Below are 17,410 nucleotides of genomic sequence, written 5' to 3' on the forward strand. Positions count from 1 at the left end.
TTTTTAATTTTTTTAATTTATTTATTTATTTTAATTAAATTGTTCTTGTCTTCCCATCTTGAGTTCAGACTGTGCCGCATAGAAAGGAGAATATAACAGTGCCCTTGTGGCACAGGCCCACAGACCCCCTCCCATATCCTGCAGTCCTGCCCCACCTTCAGCGCTCTGGGATGTGCCAGGCATGGCCCAGCCCGGTGGAGCTCCAGGAGATACTGAGGCCCGGTGGGGTCCCTGCGATAGACCGCTGACTTCGCTGTCCTGACCGGACTGAAAATCTAACGTGGCCAGGGAACACGGGGAAGAAGAAGAAGAAGTAACAGTTGTATGGCGTCACTAGTTCTACTTTCTTTCATGTCTAATGGTGTTTAAATATTTAAGCCTCACCAGTTTGCAGTTTGCACGTCCTTAATACTGTTCAGGCTGGTGTTGACAGTGATGTGGGCATGGTCTTAATTTGATGTCAAACAACTGTCCGTAAGTCTGTATGACACCTACAGGCATCCTGAAACTTTTTTTGTTTTGTTTTTTGTCAGATGAAAAAAAATTACTGCAGGAATCTCTGACCAAATTTTACATTTGTATTTGTATTTCTTTTTATCACAACAGATTTCTCTGTGTGAAATGTGAAATTCGGGCTGCTCTCCCCAGGGAGAGCACGTCGCTATACTACAGCGCCACCCATTTTTTTTTGTATTTTTTCCTGCGTGCAGTTTTATTTGTTTTTCCTATCGAAGTGGATTTTTCTACAGAATTTTGCCAGGAACAACCCTTTTGTTGCCGTGGGTTCTTTTACGTGCGCTAAGTGCATGCTGCACACGGGACCTCGGTTTATCGTCTCATCCGAATGACTAGCGTCCAGACCACCACTCAAGGTCTAGTGGAGGGGGAGAAAATATCGGCGGCTGAGTCATGATTCGAACCAGCGCGCTCAGATTCTCTCTCGCTTCCTAGGCGGACGCGTTACCTCCAGGCCATCACTCCACTGGTGTTAGGACAGTCACCTGAAACATAGTCTTTCAGTTGTGATGAGCAGCCTTGTTGGGGCTGGGTTTTTTAAAATATTTTTTTTCTGTCTTTTTGTTTTTGTTTTAGACATTGAGAAAAAAAAAGAAAAACAAGTTAATGCTTTGACCCTTTTTGTGTAATTATGACCATTGGAGGTGTTGTAATGAATTGAAAGAATTATGTCCCTTCTCATGTTGAGGTGGTTCATTTTTTTTTGTCTCACACCACCACCATCACCACCAAACCATCCTCCCTCCTCCTCCCACTTCCATCCCCAAGACTTATTCATTGAAAATTAAAGAAGAAAGAAAAAAGAAAGAACGAAAGAAAGACCAAATATTCTGATACACCATAATTCTTAAAGAATGCCAGAGGAAAACCAATTTTTTGCAGTGTGTGTGTGTGTGGTGGAAAAAAAAAAAAAAAAAGACAAAAAAAAAACCAAGGAAAAAACCAACAAAACTCACCTGGAATAGAATAAAACTATTGCATTTCTTTGAACATGGTTCTGAATTGGAAAAAAAGAGAAGTTTTTCTGTGTTGTAATGATGTAATGATGGATGCATCACAAGCAATCCACAGATGAGAAGGAAAAAGCAAACAAAAAAACAAAAAAACAAAAAAAAAGAAGAAGAAGAAAAAAAAAAAAATGATGGGAGTGTTTTCTTTGTCGCCAGCATATGTGCTTGCTTCTGTTTGTGTTTGTGTGGATTAATGTTGGGAAGCGATGAAGTGTTAAAACTGAAAAGTATTATTACATTTTGAAGACATTTCACTTTACTGTTTTATTATAATGATTGGCAGCTCTGTTAAACCACTGTTCAAGCCAAGTGCTTGCGAGATATGTTCCTTGGTCACAAACAGATTAACAGCTGTTATATATAAATTTTTATCACAGAAAGAGTGATCTCAATTTGCCATGATTTTTTGTGTGTGTGTTTTTAAAAAAAATTTCTTCCTCTCATTTTTCTTAAAATATTTCTTGGACTTAAATGGATCACTTCAGTCAAGCAATATTCTATAAACTCAGGTAATTTTCAAAGTCAGAATTCAAAATTCCTGAACAAAAAAAAAATCAGGGACAAAGACAAGTACAGAATGAAGAGGATGATTTTGATACACTACTCCCCGTGGGAAAGTGGGACGATGTCTCTGATTCAGACTCCCATCAGAGGCAGATCTTAAATGGGTCTTTAGCCACCACCCCCCCTTCCCACCCCCTAACCCGACATGACCATCACCTACCCAGAGAGAAGTGTGCAGTAGGCCCCAGCTAGCTGTGGACCCAGATGGGAAGACTGACCAGAGACTCCCAGTGTTGCCAAATTCAGTTGAGGCGTCTTTTTTTTTTTTTTTTTTTTTTTTTTTTTTGATGTTCCTCAAATTATCCTTGCAACACTGCAACATATGCGATACCACCAGGATATATATTATGCATGTGTATGTGTGTGTGTGTGTGTCAGGAAGCATAGAAGGCAGTTTCGGCAAGGTGCTGTGTCCTTGTGGGGGGAGGATGGGGGGGGATGGGGGGGGGGGGGGGGGCGATGGGGGGGCAAGCCACTTTATTCTGATTCTTTGCTCCACACGTGTCAATGGGTACCTGACGTCTGTTGGGGTAGGTAGAATAAAAAGGACAGAAGGAGAGGACTGAGCCTTGCCTTTCTGTATCCGAGCCCTGGACACAGTGGATATGAATTTGCTGCCCAGATGGCTGTAAACAGCTATGGGGCCTTTTAACCCGTTCTGTGCCAATGGTGAGCTTGTGACGTCAGACGCAGGCGGATTTCTGGCTCTGTTACTGGATCAAGGGAGTGGTGAAGTGGTCTGTCTCCACTCCAGAGAGGATGATAATAATGATTTAATTTACAAAGCGCCTTTCCTTGTAAAACATGCACAATTGCAATGTACAATGCAGAAACTGAAGTTTAAGAACAGACGTTTAAAAACAAAACAAACCCAAAACCCCAACTTGCTCAGTCTGACTGCACAAATTAACAATTCAACGGGGTTTACAAAAAAAGTTCAGGAACCTGGACCAGTCAGTTAGTTGCACACAGTTTTCATCTTTGGAGTGTGGTGATGTGATGCTAAATTCCTGACGAACAGCAGTGTGTGGGCATGTTGCAGCCATTGGAATGAGCACCACTCATTAAAACCAGGTGTGCTTGCTTTTTTTTTCTTGCTTTTTTTTTTTTAACAGTGAAAAACCACAACTATTGTCTCATAATTAGAGTTGCATTCTTGCACGTGCACTTTTTTTTTTTTTTTTTTTTTTAAATAATGAAAACCCACAATTATTGTTTATAAACCACTGAATAACTGTTAAAGATTTTGGCTGAAACATCAATTTTTAGAATACATTTTCAAGCTGTTCATGGTATATACATGTGCGTCTGAAACAGCTGGTTAATTGTACCCAGTGGTAGACCAAAAGGAGCCTGCGTGATCTGAATCATCTCTCGATTTTTCAACATTTTTATGAAAATATACCTGCTTCTATGAAGTGGTCCTTAACTTTTGTTTCAGAAGCCTGTGTGTTATTAACAGCTTGGGGGTGAAGGGGGTTAATTTTGTGAGACTGCAGTGTTGGGACTTTGTCTGTGTCCGTTCTTGCTGCGTCCAGCATTTCATTGGGGATTGGGAATCCCAGCAGCACCTGGCAGTACACCATTTAGAACTTTCTATGTCATTTCCAGACACTTGGATTGCCTTCTTGATGAATTTCAAGACTTTATATGTGTATCAAGGATTTATTCATTAAAAATGGAAAAGTAGTTAATGTAATTTGTGCAAAATGAACCAGTGAATGACAAAGTTATCATTTAAAACGCATGGCATAACTTCACTTTTTATTTCTTTCATGATGAACTAGATTAAGTCTTTATTCTTATCACAATCTATGTTGTTGTTTTTTCTCGCAAGTGTCAGAACATTAACCATTTTGGTAATCTGCACTCTTAACTGTATTCAGGTACTGCTTTGTGTAGTTTGTTAGGATCTGTTGGCTACTGGATGAAAAAAAACAACTTAACTATATATCTATATATACTGATCTGTTGGGGGAAAAAAGTATAAATAAACTGTTCCCCAGTTACCCTTGTAATAAATTCACCAGCAGAACATTTGATGTCAGATAAGTGCCTAGAATCTCATTGGTAAATGTCAGATCCCTTTTCATTATGTTTTTTTTTTTTTTTATCTGAGGTAGAAGCTTTATGATTATGCACGAGCATGTGTGTGTGTGTGAGCGTGTTTGTGCGTGTGAAGGACATTTTTTCATGTGTGTGTGTGTGTGTGCATTCATGTGTGTGACATAATTATGTTTATGGAAGATGTAATTTTCTGGGACAAATATGCCCACTAGCTGTGTACAAGCTGATGGTCATGGTCTGTTGTCATGAGAAAGGTTCTGTATAAGATGTTATGTTACCAGTTCGAACATCCTAACACTTGTGGCTGTGTTTCCTGCTTTTTCGGATGGTGGATGTCATCCTGAAAGAGCACACATGACCGGTTGGAAGATGGGATTCATCAATTTTTTCTTTTCTTTTAGCTAATAATGATGACATGGATAGTTATATAGCCCCTGTTGAGCACACATGAACAGTTGGAAGATGGGATTGATCCATTTTTTTTCTTTTCTTTTAGCTAATAATGATGATATGGATAGTTATATAGCCCCTATCCTTGGTCAGAGACCAAGCTCTAAACGCTTGACAAACACCGAGTCATTTGCAGAATAGGCTGCCTATACTTTGGTAGAACCGATTGAGAGCTGGATTCGGGCGCTCATCATTTGTTTCCTGTGTCATTCAGCAGTCATGCACATACTCACATGTTTTTCTTTTTAAAGTTTATGACCATCAAAAAAAAGAAGGAAAAAAAGTTGTTTTTTACCCCTCGCCTGGCCCCCTGCTGCCGCACCCCGCCCCGCCATGTAGCCAGCCATAGTCTGTTTTCAAGGGTTTGCTTGCTTGTTATGTTCTTGTTCCCATGACCCACCGAACACTGACATGGATTACGAGGTATTTAATGTGCTTATTTGATCTTCTGCATGCGAACACACACATAGGGGGTTCGCGTGCTTGCAGGTCTGCACATATGTTGACCTGGGAGATTGGAAAAATCTCCACTCTTTACCTGCTTGGTGCACCAAGGATTGAAATCAGGAGACTCTAGTTAGAATCCAGTGGTCTAACCATTCAAACACTGCACCTGTCGATTTTCAATGATTGTGACTCATCTGTTCGTAGTTCATAATGTTATTATATATTGTCAAAAGATGCACTGTAATCAATAATATTAGTGTATATTGACAAAATATTCACTGTAATCGATATTATCAGCTGTTCCAAACATATGGCTGTGATAATGAAGTCAGTTTGATATTATCGTATATTTAACAAAGATGCTTTAGATCTAATAAGTCGATGCTGTTTCAAACAACTGGCCATGGTACATAACGAGTCAGTTTGACTTTGAAATCAGGTGATGGCAGTCCTTATTACCAAAGGATGAAATGGCTTGTGTCAATACCTCAGCGGGTGGCAGCCTCTCTGCTGAAAGCACAGTGATTGGACAGTTCCAGCTGAGGATTTCTAGGTGTCTTTTTGTTTTTCAAAAGTTTCACCAAGCAAATAAATGGAAGTACATATTTTCCAGCTTTCGAAATTATTCTAACCAAACACTTAAACAGGAACTAAAGCTAGTGCTTCTTTTTTTATTATTATTTTTTTTTTTTTATGCATATTCATGTTTTCCGGTGTTTCATAAACCAGTAAACTGGAACCAAATGCAGTTGTTTTCCCCTGCCTGGTGGTTTCAGTTCCAACAGGTGTTTATTCTGACACTGAAAAGAGATTCATGTTGGCCTCTCCAGTTGTAATGTTACGAACACAGTCTAAAGAGCATATTCAAATTATGAACTGATGGGTTTAATGTGTCACACACTTACCAGACCATAGTACATTTGCAGACAGCTGACCTGGGATGAGGTAAAGGGAAGTGATAGGTAACAGCCAAGAATATAGCGGAGTGGGGGAGGCAGGGGATGTTTGTGAGGGGTAGGGGGGTGGGAGTAATGGCAGGGAGAGATGGAGTGGTGAGCTAAGATAACACGATTAACCTTTTATTGACATTCATTCTGCCCCTGTCTTCGCCTTTACCGCCGTCTCTCCTTTTTTTTTCTTTTTTCTTTTTTTTTTATAATAAGTAAACTGTGGTATGAACCACAAGACAGCGAAATTGTTCAACCCATAAAAGTTTATAGTTTACCATGTCTATGAGATAAGGTTTCCTTCTGCTTTCTCACTCACAAACTCTCCATCCCTATCTCTTGCTCTCGGGCAGTGCGTATCTCTTGCTCTCGGGCATGCGCGTGCAAGAACTTGTACACACATACCCAAGTAAACATTAAACCATGCATGTGTGTATTTCGCTGGTATGACTATCAGTTAACATTTGTGGAATTGTAAATTTAGGTGTGCTCTGATGACCCAGCTCCTTCTGCCAAAGTAGCATTGTGTGATTGCAACAAAGTAGCATTGTGTGATTGCACCTAGTAGCATTGTGTGATTGCAAGTTTTTCCCTTTCAGTATGTGCAGTTGATTTCACTGATAAATGGCCTGTTTTGTTTGGGTGTGTGGTGTATGTATTGATTACTGACATCGTTGATTGTTCATCATTCATTAAGGTTTTATCCAATTATGTCTTATTAGGAGGGCATTTCTTGTCATAGATAGATGGTTGTACTCTTTCTTTCTATTATCCATGCTTTATATTTGTGTGCAAATTGTAATGTGTAAGAGAATAGTTTAAAAAAGAAATTAAAAAAAAAAGAAAAGAAGAAAAGAAAAAGAAAATAACTTTTCATTCATATCATTTATTCGCTAAAGTGTTGCAAGGACAGATAGTCTTGGAGTGCAAACTGTAAATAATTTTCCATCCAAACACCCACTGCCATTTCTTGACACACATTTGTTATTTCCTCACCAGATATTGTGTAAATCAAATCGGGAAGAACATGACTTGTATTTGATGATTTGATATATGAATATACATCACCATAATCAATTAAGTTAGTCTGTCTCTCTTTTTTTTTTTCTCTCTTTAGTTAGTGTTTTTGCTGTCAGTAGTATATGTAGTTTGATTTGGACATATTGGTTGAGTGTATGATGCAGAAAGGACAAGATAAACTTATGGATTTGATTTCTGTTGCGGGTGTCAGTGTGCGTGTATATGTGTGTGTGCGTGAGTCAGTGTGTGTGTCAAACAGTTTGTGTGGGTTACACTTTTCAGCCACCCTACTGTTAGCTTTAAACAGGTTACACGTGCATCAAACCTTCTTCTTCTCCTTCTTCTGCGTTCACTCGTATGCACACGAATGGGCTTTTACCTGTATGACCGTTTTTACCCCGCCATATAGGCAGCCATACTCCGTTTTCAGGGGTGTGCATTCTGGGTATGTTCTGGTTTCCATAACCCACCGAACGCTGACATGGATTACAGGATCTTTAACGTGCGTATTTGATCTTCTGCTTGCATAAACACAGGAAGGGTGTTCAGGTACTAGCAGGTCTGCACATATGTTGACCTGGGACATTGTAAAAATCTCCACCCTTTGCCCACCAGGCGCCGTCACCGTGATTCGAATCCGGGACCCTCAGATTGACAGTCCAACGCTTTAACCACTCGGCTATTGCGCCCGTCATGCATCAAACCGAACTGGTAATTGTTCTTCTGTATGAGGAAATTGGGTTACTTTTCGGGTTTTTTTTTTTTTTTTTAAATTGGAGAATCATCTACATCTTGGATCATCTACACTTTTGGCAGTTCCGGAGTCTGTTAACAGTCTTCAGACTTCTGCAGCAGTCAACAGAACACAAGCCTTGAATAAGCTTTTTTTTTCTTCTTCTTCTTTCTTTGACTGCAAACAGGAATTCCCACTTTATTCATTCATAATTTTAATCCTTAGATATTCCCACTTCATTGTTTTAATTGTTAGAATTTCCTGCTTTGTTTCCTTTCAAAAGCGAAAAAACATTTGTCCATTTTATTTTCTCCTGAAGCAGAGTTAATGAAGTGTCAGGCTAAGAATTTTCATCACATGACACCTAAGTACTTGTGAATCAGAGATTTTTTTTTGATTTTTTTTATTTTGATTTTTTTTTAAGGGAAGGTGGGGGAGGATGAATGCTCTCTCTATGCCCCTGTATCCCCTTAAAAAAAAAAATCTTTCATAACTATGCCACACCCAGACTCAGATTGTCACAATCACACCCTCTCTTACTTTGATTTCCTAAAGACCCTGCATGACTGCATGCTCCAAATCATAATTAATACGCTTAATTTGCACATGCAGATAATAATTTCAGTTACATACAGCCACCTATACATGACTTCTTGGAAGACCAATAAATAAGCGTTTCCTTAAATATTTATAATCGATCAGTCTGAAAAAACTTAAGTCCTATTCATATTGGGTATAATTACAGAGATGCACTTTGTCAGCACAATTATTTATGAGTTCCTCTGTTTGCTTGCAACTTCCAGACATGACGAGCAATGATACCAATGGAACAAAATCTGCAGAGTGCATCGCTGTGCTCGTGAGCACACTGCTCATGAACAGAAACCAGTTGCATTGCTTGGTTCTAACTTTTTGACAGCTACACATGACTAAATGTCTACGTTGACCCAACTACACCACTGATCTGTTCCCTACTACACACAGTTAGTAGTGGGTTATGACCATACTAGGCTCTTCCATCCGAGCAATGCAACTGGCTCCAGGAGAGTAATTTTCCTGGTGACTGGTTCACGGGAACAGTGCATGTCAACAATGGCGTCTGACCCAGTTTCTTCTCAGTCACAAGACAGACAACAGAATCAGAGTCAGTTGAAGGGGTCCTGTTGGGGTTGTAGAACGTTCTGAATTCAAACTGTTTCAAACTCTTTGTGCAAGTTATTAGTGTGTGCAAATTTCAAACAAAAATAATGGATAGTTCCATCATCTCACTGGATGACAGCAAAAGAAAGGGAGGAAGTTTTATGTTTTGTCCCCAACTAACTCGTTATGTTACTGTTCTGTTTGGAAAATTTCATTTTATAACTTCTAAGATTTGTTTTTTGGCGTTTTTAAATTTTTTTTTTATTAACCCATACAAATCGACTGTCTGTGTGACAAGTCAGGGTAGCAAACTGGCAGTACTAAGTGAGTTAATAAAGATGCATTGTATTGTATAAGCTTGGTGCTTGCTACAAAAGGGATCTTCGTTTTCATCTCATTCAAAGCACTATTCTCAAGGTCATGTTGATAAATGTATGCATACACACACTCACACGCACACACATAAATCAACCAGCATCTAACCCAAATAATTGTCACATCAATTTTTACTTTCGATGAAGACTGTTCAAAATAAGAAAAAGAAGCAGAAGAAAAAAGCCCACATGGCACAAAAAGTAAAAATAAATATGAAATTTCAGTGCAAATGGCTTACAAATATGATTATATCTACCTATATATATGTCCATATATATAATATCCATATATATATAAATATATAAAAATTCCAGGACTAAAATATCTCATACACTGAAACCAAAAACAACCTGGTACAGTATGTTTTTGCCAAGATGCAAACACACACAAACACACACACATAAACATACACAAGAAAGCGGAAACCAAGTGCAAACATGCACATAGTTACATACATACACACACTTACACACACACACACACACACGCAAGGGCACAGCCCCACAGACAAATGGTCCCATCATGCTGAAATCTCCATTTAAAGAGGCATTTGGCCAGTGTTTGCAATGTTGTAAACTTTTAAATGTTCCAAAGGAAATGTTGCATTACTTTTCAAGTTTGCTTGTACATAAAATGTCTTTTGTATTTTTGGCAGTGGGGGTCAGGGGGTGGGTGTTGGGAGCGGGTGGAATGGGGTGGGTGGGGGTGGAGGGAGGAGGGGTGATTGGGTGAGCACATATACCACTAAAATGATGGTGACAAAATTGTTTTCGTTTTCACACTGAACATTTAATATTCATCAGCTTGTTACTCATTGATACGCCAGTGAAAGTGGAGTAAAAGTTTTTAAATGCTTAAAATGTATGGGTTAGGGGTGGGAGGGGTCTTCAAGAGTATGAAAGATTACTTCATGTCGTCATTACTAAAAAATATCTTTTTCTGCAAGCGCTGCACTTTTTTGGGTTGCAATTTGACACGCAAATATTTGTTATTGCTCTGCACTTAAAACCAAAATATGATTAACACTGAACGTTTTGAAATCTGTTACATTTTAAAAGATCAATCACCTTTTGCACGTGGAGACTGAAAATGATGAGTATTCCTGCAACTGCATGTACATTTGCAAGTTAATCAAACTAAAAACTTTTCCATACACTGGCCCACACTTCAAGTCAATGGCAAGATTACAAACAGTTGCTAAACAAATTAGCAAAAGTGAACACCGAGACTGGTTTTCAAAATCTCAACAAAAACAATAAAATAAAATAATTTTCACACAAAAAAAAATCAATTTAACCCCTTTTTTGATGCAAAATTCCAAACATTCATAAAGTACAAGATGATATTTTCAAACAAATGACAATATACATGGCCTATTCAACACTGCAGTAGATCGTATGTGGTATTCCTGTCTTGAGAACATGCAGAGCGATAATACACCTTGACTTACAAGTGTGTGCCATTTCATACAGAAAGCCATCAAGACACACAATCACAGAAGAAATGCAAATGTTTTGGAGACTTTCATCATGACACTGCTCATAAGCAGCAGTTGTTGCTGTTGTTTTTTTTTGGTCGAATCCTTTGAAACGTGATGTCATTCAATTTCACACCTGTAATCCATTGATTACAACATTTCATCCTTGTAATATTATGTTCATACAATATTCATAAATAATTTAATATCCATATTCATCCATATACTATTCTGCCATCGACAGTCAGGCTTATCTTTCTGCTCCCAAAAGCTAACCATGCTTAACCTTGGTCCATTCTCTGTACACTTCATATTCTTCACACCTGTAAACAATCAATGATAACATTCCATCAACGTAACACTGGTAAAACAGTCAGGTTTACTTTCCTGCTCCCTAACACTAACCACAAACCCACACCCGTAAACCATCAATAACACCTTCTTTACATACAGCATTCCATCAACATAACACTGATAACATTCTATCATCAACAGTCATGTTTAGTCCTGTGCCCCCTAACGCTAACCACAAACTCACACCTACAAACCATCAATAACAACATTCTTTGAATATAACATTCCATCAACATAACACTGAAAACATTCTATCATCAACAGGTTAAAGTAAACTTTCTGGTCCCTAATGCTAACCTCACTTAGCTTTGGTCTGTTCTCTGTATAATGTATGTTCTTCAACTTCACACACGTAAACGATCGATAACAACATTCCATCTACATAACATTCTATTAACATAGCAATGATAACATTCTTTCATCAACTGTAACATTTACTCGCTAACTTAGTCTTGGTCTGTGCCATCCACTTTCTTCATCTTCACACCTGTAAACCGTTACGATTAACATTCTATCCACATGACTTCCCATCAATATAACATTCTACCATCAACAGTACCATTTACCTCTGTGCTCCCAAATGCTTACCACTAATTCACACCTGTAAACTATCAATGATATTCAATCTACATAACATTCTGTCATCAACAGTCAGGTTCACCTTTCTGCTCCCTAATGCTAACCATGCTTAGCTTTGGTCTGTTCTCTATACATGTTCCTCAACTTCAAACCTGTAAACCATCAATAATGACATTCCACAGACATAACGTTCTGTCATCAACAGTAACATTTACCTCTTTGCTCCCTGATGCTAACCAAGCTTAGCTTTGGTCTGTTGTCTGTACAATAAATGTTCTTCAACATCACGCCTGTTAACTATCCATAACAACATGTCATCAACACAACATCCCATCCACATAGCAATCTGTCATCAACAGTAACATTTACCTCTTTGCTCCGTAACGCTAACCATGCACAGCTTTGGTCTGTTCTCTGTACAATGTATGTCCTCCAACTTCACACCTTTAAATCATCAATAACATTCCATTCACCCAACAACCCATCAGCGTAACATTCTGTCATCAACAGTAACAAAGACCACTCTGCTCCAAGAATCACTGACCACACACCTGAAATCCACTGATAACAACAGCAACAACAACATTCCAATCAACATCACATCCAACATTCCAGTACCAACACCTACTCACTCGCTAACCACGCTTAGCTTTGGCCTGTTCTTGGTACACGGAGCTGAAACAAGCGTCCAGGAGACTCAAGACGGGGACGATGAAGTATGGCGAGTAGATGGAGCAGAGGGTCAGCCGTTCTTCCATGGTCCGCGGGCTGGGGTACGGGGACTGGGAGAAGTCGTAGGTCAGGTTGTGGAAGAAAATGGTGATGAGCGTCGTGGCCACGTGGGAAGAGTAGACGATCAGGGGGATGCGGATCCAGCGCGCTTTGGCGGCGCCTTGGGAGGAACAGTTGACGGAATGGATCGTTATTATTTGTAGAAGCTGTAGTAGTGGCACTGTTGTTGTTGTTGTTATCAATTTTAGAATTATCATTATTACTGTCTATATAATGGTAACTGCTGAGCATTGTTGTAGTTGTTGTTATTAATTTCATAATTATTCTTATTATCATTTCTATAATAATTGCTGTCTAATGTTGTTCCCATCGGTAAAAAAAACAGAAAGAAGAAAAAAGGTGGAAACTGGCATGTGGCATGTGGCATACATCTGTCCACCTACATATCTATATAAATAAAATTATGATAAATATTGTATAATCATTACATGCATACATGATAATCAGAGATGTGTTTTTTAAAAATTCTAATAATTATCACTGATAACTTTATTCCATCAACCAATCAGCTTTTAGTTGCCCAAATTTATAATAATCAAATTTTCTTTTTCATTCTTAATAATGGCATGTCACTGAATCAACAAATCATTAGCACCAACATCCATCATCAAAATAAGAAGAAGAAAAAAGACTAAAGTGAGCAAACCTCAAGACACACACACACACACACACACACACACACACACACAATGACACATACAATATACTTATAATATACTTTTCCTCTGATACACAACATGATTTTTTTTTTTTTTTTTTTTTTTTTACACTAATATCCACATATCCACATGCATTCCCTTTCCTTTATACACTACTTTACTCCTTTCCGTCTAAAAACACTTATAGTGAATAGACGTTAAACTGAAGAAAACATACAAGTCAAATATGTACCTTTGAAGAAAGCGTAGGAGGCCACAAAAAAGAAAGGCAGCTGCACAGTCATCTCACAGACACAGAAGGAGCGGAACCAAGGAGGGGGGTCCATCATCATGGGGTCGCGGAACTCCCGGCAGTACCAGTTCTTCAGGTCCACAAGCTGACAAGAGGAAAACACAGGGAAGGTTCAATCCATCTCAAGGAGGTGCCCGACAAGGCGCAACACTCTGCATGTTGGGTGGTTCTGGTTCAAGTGTTGGACTTTCAATCTGAGGGTCTCAGGGTTTGTGAATCTCGATCAGGGCACCTGGTGGGTTAAAGGGAGGAGATTTTTTCCTGATCTCTCCCTGGTCAACAGCTGTGTGCAGACCTGCTTGTGCCTGAACCCCTGCATGTGTACATGCTTGCAGAAGATCAAATATGCATGTTAAAGATCCCATAATCCATGTCAGCGTTTGGAAACAAGAACAAACCCAGCATGCACCTAACACTTCCCCCTGAAAGTACGGAGTACGAGTGCCTACATGGCGGGAGTAAAAATGGTCATACACATAAAAGACCACTAGGGCACTCTGCGAATGAACGTGGGAGGTGCAGCCCTCGAACGAAGAATAAGAAGAAGGAATCACAGCAATGTGGACTGAGTGATCCATACAGGCTGTACAACATCTGCATTAAAAACTAAAACGAAAGAAAAGAAAAAAAAAAGAACAAAAGACAAATGCATAAACACAACACACTGGTCAGGCCTTCAGGGCCCATCCTAGGTTTGTATAAAACATTAACATGAAATGATTTAAAATGATGAAAGTATCAATAGATACAAATGAACAAATAAGTAAATATATACACTGAGATATATAGTAATGTATAGGAAAGACAAACACTGAATAAGTTGTTATTCAAATAGTTTTCTTTAAAAAGTACAATAAATATATATTATACAAGCCCGCATAATGAATGTGAAATGTATCCACTCAACATGACCAATCATTCTGACCTAATTGGATATGGTTTATCAAAACCACAAAGTCAAAAGATGATAAGACTCTTAGGAAAAAAAATTAAAAGAGGAAACAAGGCTGGTAAAACTTGACAGAGACATTGTTTATGAGTTCTAGCTGAAATCTCCCCAAGTTACACTGACTATAGGTCAAGGTAGGAATCAAAAGAAAGAAAAATGCCCTCTCTGAGCACGAACATACACTCTAGACTGAAGTGATCACTGTTTTACCGCTAGGTGTCAAATTTTATCAAGACATATTAGAAATGATTGTAAAGTTCACCTTGATCCTTATTCAAGGCCATCCTTTGCCCTTGATTTTTGTTCCAAGGTCATGAAATCAAATAAACTGTTTTAGAAATTGCACACATTTCTTTGAAACTTCAGTCCAGACTGGCACTGATGAAACAGGATTCACTGACAGTGATACAACAAATAATTAATCACCAGGCTGGGATCGTTCTTTTAAATGCCCTCTCTGAGCACGAACATACACTCTAGACTGAAGTGATCACTGTTTTACCGCTAGATGTCAAATTTTATCAAAACATATTAGAAATGATTGAAAAGTTCACCTTGATCCTTATTCAAGGTCATCCTTTGCCCTTGATTTTTGTTCCAAGGTCATGAAATCAAATAAACTGTTTTAGAAATTGCACACATTTCTTTGAAACTTCAGTGCAGACTGGCACTGATGAAACAGTATTCACTGACACAGTGACAGTGATACAAAAAATAATTAATCACCAGGCTGGGATCGTTCTTTTCTTACCAAAGGCCAAGGTCACTCTGCACAATGCCAGTTTCTCAAGGAGGCGCTCCTCCAGTCAAAACATATCCATTTACTACACAACATCTGCTAGCTGACCAGCAGCATAACCCAACACGCTAGTCAGGCCTTGAGTGCATGCATATATATTTGTGTAGCTATCGGTGCAGATTTCTTCAACAGAATTTTGACAGGGTGTTCTTTTTCAGAGCACCAAGTGTGTGTGTGTGTGTGTGTGTGTGTGTGTGTGTGTGTGTGCGCGCGCGCGCGCATGCATACACATCCATGTGTACTCATAAGTGCACACATTCCATTATGCTTGTATATATGACAGAAAACAGAAAAGATGCAGCTCTAGACACAAATTTTCACTGGTGAAGAGACAAACTTGTATGCAACTCTTGTTCCATGCGATCAAGGCCCATTGAAAACTCATATGTCAGCATCTTAAATGCAGGTGTCTTACAGCCTTCAACACCACTAAATTTACTGGTGTGACCTTATAGGGAGTAATTGTGTGCCCAGGGAAGGTGGAAAGTTCATATGATCAAGTGACTGTACAACCTATAGAAGTAATGGGAGAATAAACTAAACAGAATCTTTACAATGAGGAAACAAGCACAAAATTAACTGCCATTCCACAGCCAGAAATAATGCACTGAAAAAAAAGATGAAAAAAAATCTAAAAACAAAATAATGAAAAACAAAAACAAATCATTTTCAAGAAACTTATCAAACATCATATCACGGCAATATGCAAATGACGAAAACAGTGAACTTAACAATGCAGAAAGGTGAGAGACTGACAGACAGACTGACAGACAGACTGACAGATAGGCAAACGGATCTAGACAGACAGGCATGCTGAAAGACTGACGGGTACAGTCAAAAAGTTATGACTCAAAGATTATTGGTCCTTTCCAGAGTCACATCAAATGATGAATCCCTTTGTGGCACGCGCACATGTACACAAACACACACGCACACATACACGCACGCATGCATGCACACACACACACGCACACACTCGCTGTGGATCGATCAGTGCACATGGGCACAGACACACACAATACATTAATTGCACTGCAGAAAGTGCTGGTTCCAATCAATATTATTGTTGTTTTAATTTCGAATATTTTCAAACTGAAATTATCATCAATGCTTTCTATGTGGGCATGCATGTTGAAGTATGGTTTCCATAGAGACGACGATCAAGAAAATCCATGGATGACAAAAAATCACAACACAAGACGTTCATTATGACCCCATTTATTTCATGTTCAGTAACTTTTTAACGAAGCTACAAACGCTAAAGGTAAAATAACACTTTTGATGAAGTACATAGGACTAAATCTGCACAGGACGATGACTCGACTGAACAGTGAGAATGTTACTTGACATGCATTGGACGAAAAATTAATAAGAATCTCCATTAAACTTTTCATAGCACTAAGTGTACTGACCTGTTGCGGATAAAACCGCGCTGGAAAGAGAGCCTGTGAGTCCACGAAAATTGCAATTGGAATATGAGTCAGAAAATAAATGAAGAACACGATGTCTAGTAGTCGCGCCATCCTGAATGAGTGCAGTTGAACCGACTGAAAATTGGTGGCAGACGATTGCGCGACCACGTGACAAGGCTAAAGCTACAACTGAAGGCCACACACCTGTTTTAGAAAGAGCAGCCGTGATCCATGTGATCTTCTTTTTTTGGCAAAGCTTGTTACGTGACTGAATAACAGTTAAAAAGAAAGAAGAAGAAAATCACTTTCCAAAGAAACAACATATGCCCCTTTAGTCACTTGATTTTTCCCCCAAAGAAATGACATTACTTACAAGCCCGCTGGAAATACTAGTACCCGGCGACATCACTGAGGTTGCCCTGCAGTGTGCAAAAAGATATTATTATATTTGTTTTATTTTATTTTGCCACCAAGCTGGTGGATCACGGTAAGAATTCAGCCAACACTGTAGTTTAAATATCCGTGTTGAACTGAACTGGTAATGTTACTTTATGCTTTTCGAATGACTGCGGATGCACGGCACTCAAACTGAGTTCATCAGTCAACTCAGCAGAGGGGTGCACGGTGAGCTGAGGGTTGGGATGTGTGGGATGAGCACATTTTGGGCAATAAAAACAATGACTTTCTGATAAGAAAAAAGAAGAAGAAAGAAATCAAGCGAAAATAGCATGTCGCATTGAAATCACTTTCAAAAGGGGATCTTAGGCCTTGATACTTGTGTGAATAAAGTGGAAGTGTGCAGCCGGTCTTTTGTGATCTGAATTTTGC

At 38.9% G+C, this 17,410-nt stretch overlaps 1 protein-coding gene across 1 annotated transcript; it reads right to left on the reverse strand.

Annotated features, from left to right (window-relative positions):
• Window positions 1-9,388: 9,388 nt before the first annotated feature.
• Window positions 9,389-16,739, reverse strand: LOC143288619 (sigma intracellular receptor 2-like). Its single transcript, XM_076597273.1, has 3 exons — window positions 16,583-16,739; window positions 13,363-13,507; window positions 9,389-12,571 (listed from the first exon to the last, which is right to left on the reverse strand). Exons 1-3 carry the CDS (start codon window positions 16,691-16,693, stop codon window positions 12,315-12,317), a joined length of 513 nt encoding a protein of 170 aa, XP_076453388.1. The 5' UTR covers window positions 16,694-16,739; the 3' UTR covers window positions 9,389-12,314.
• Window positions 16,740-17,410: the final 671 nt, after the last annotated feature.

This window comes from Babylonia areolata, chromosome 12 (assembly GCF_041734735.1).
Source record: "Babylonia areolata isolate BAREFJ2019XMU chromosome 12, ASM4173473v1, whole genome shotgun sequence".
In the NCBI taxonomy this organism is placed as follows: domain Eukaryota; kingdom Metazoa; phylum Mollusca; class Gastropoda; order Neogastropoda; family Buccinidae; genus Babylonia; species Babylonia areolata.

Coding starts and splice junctions, on each gene's coding strand:
- LOC143288619 (XM_076597273.1), bottom strand. CDS start 16,693: ATGGCGCGACTACTAGACATCGTGTTCTTCATTTATTTTCTGACTCAT. Junction 13,508..16,582: donor CGCGGTTTTATCCGCAACAG/GTCAGTACACTT, acceptor TCCTCTTGTCAG/CTTGTGGACCTGAAGAACTG. Junction 12,572..13,362: donor CTCCTACGCTTTCTTCAAAG/GTACATATTTGA, acceptor GTTCCTCCCAAG/GCGCCGCCAAAGCGCGCTGG.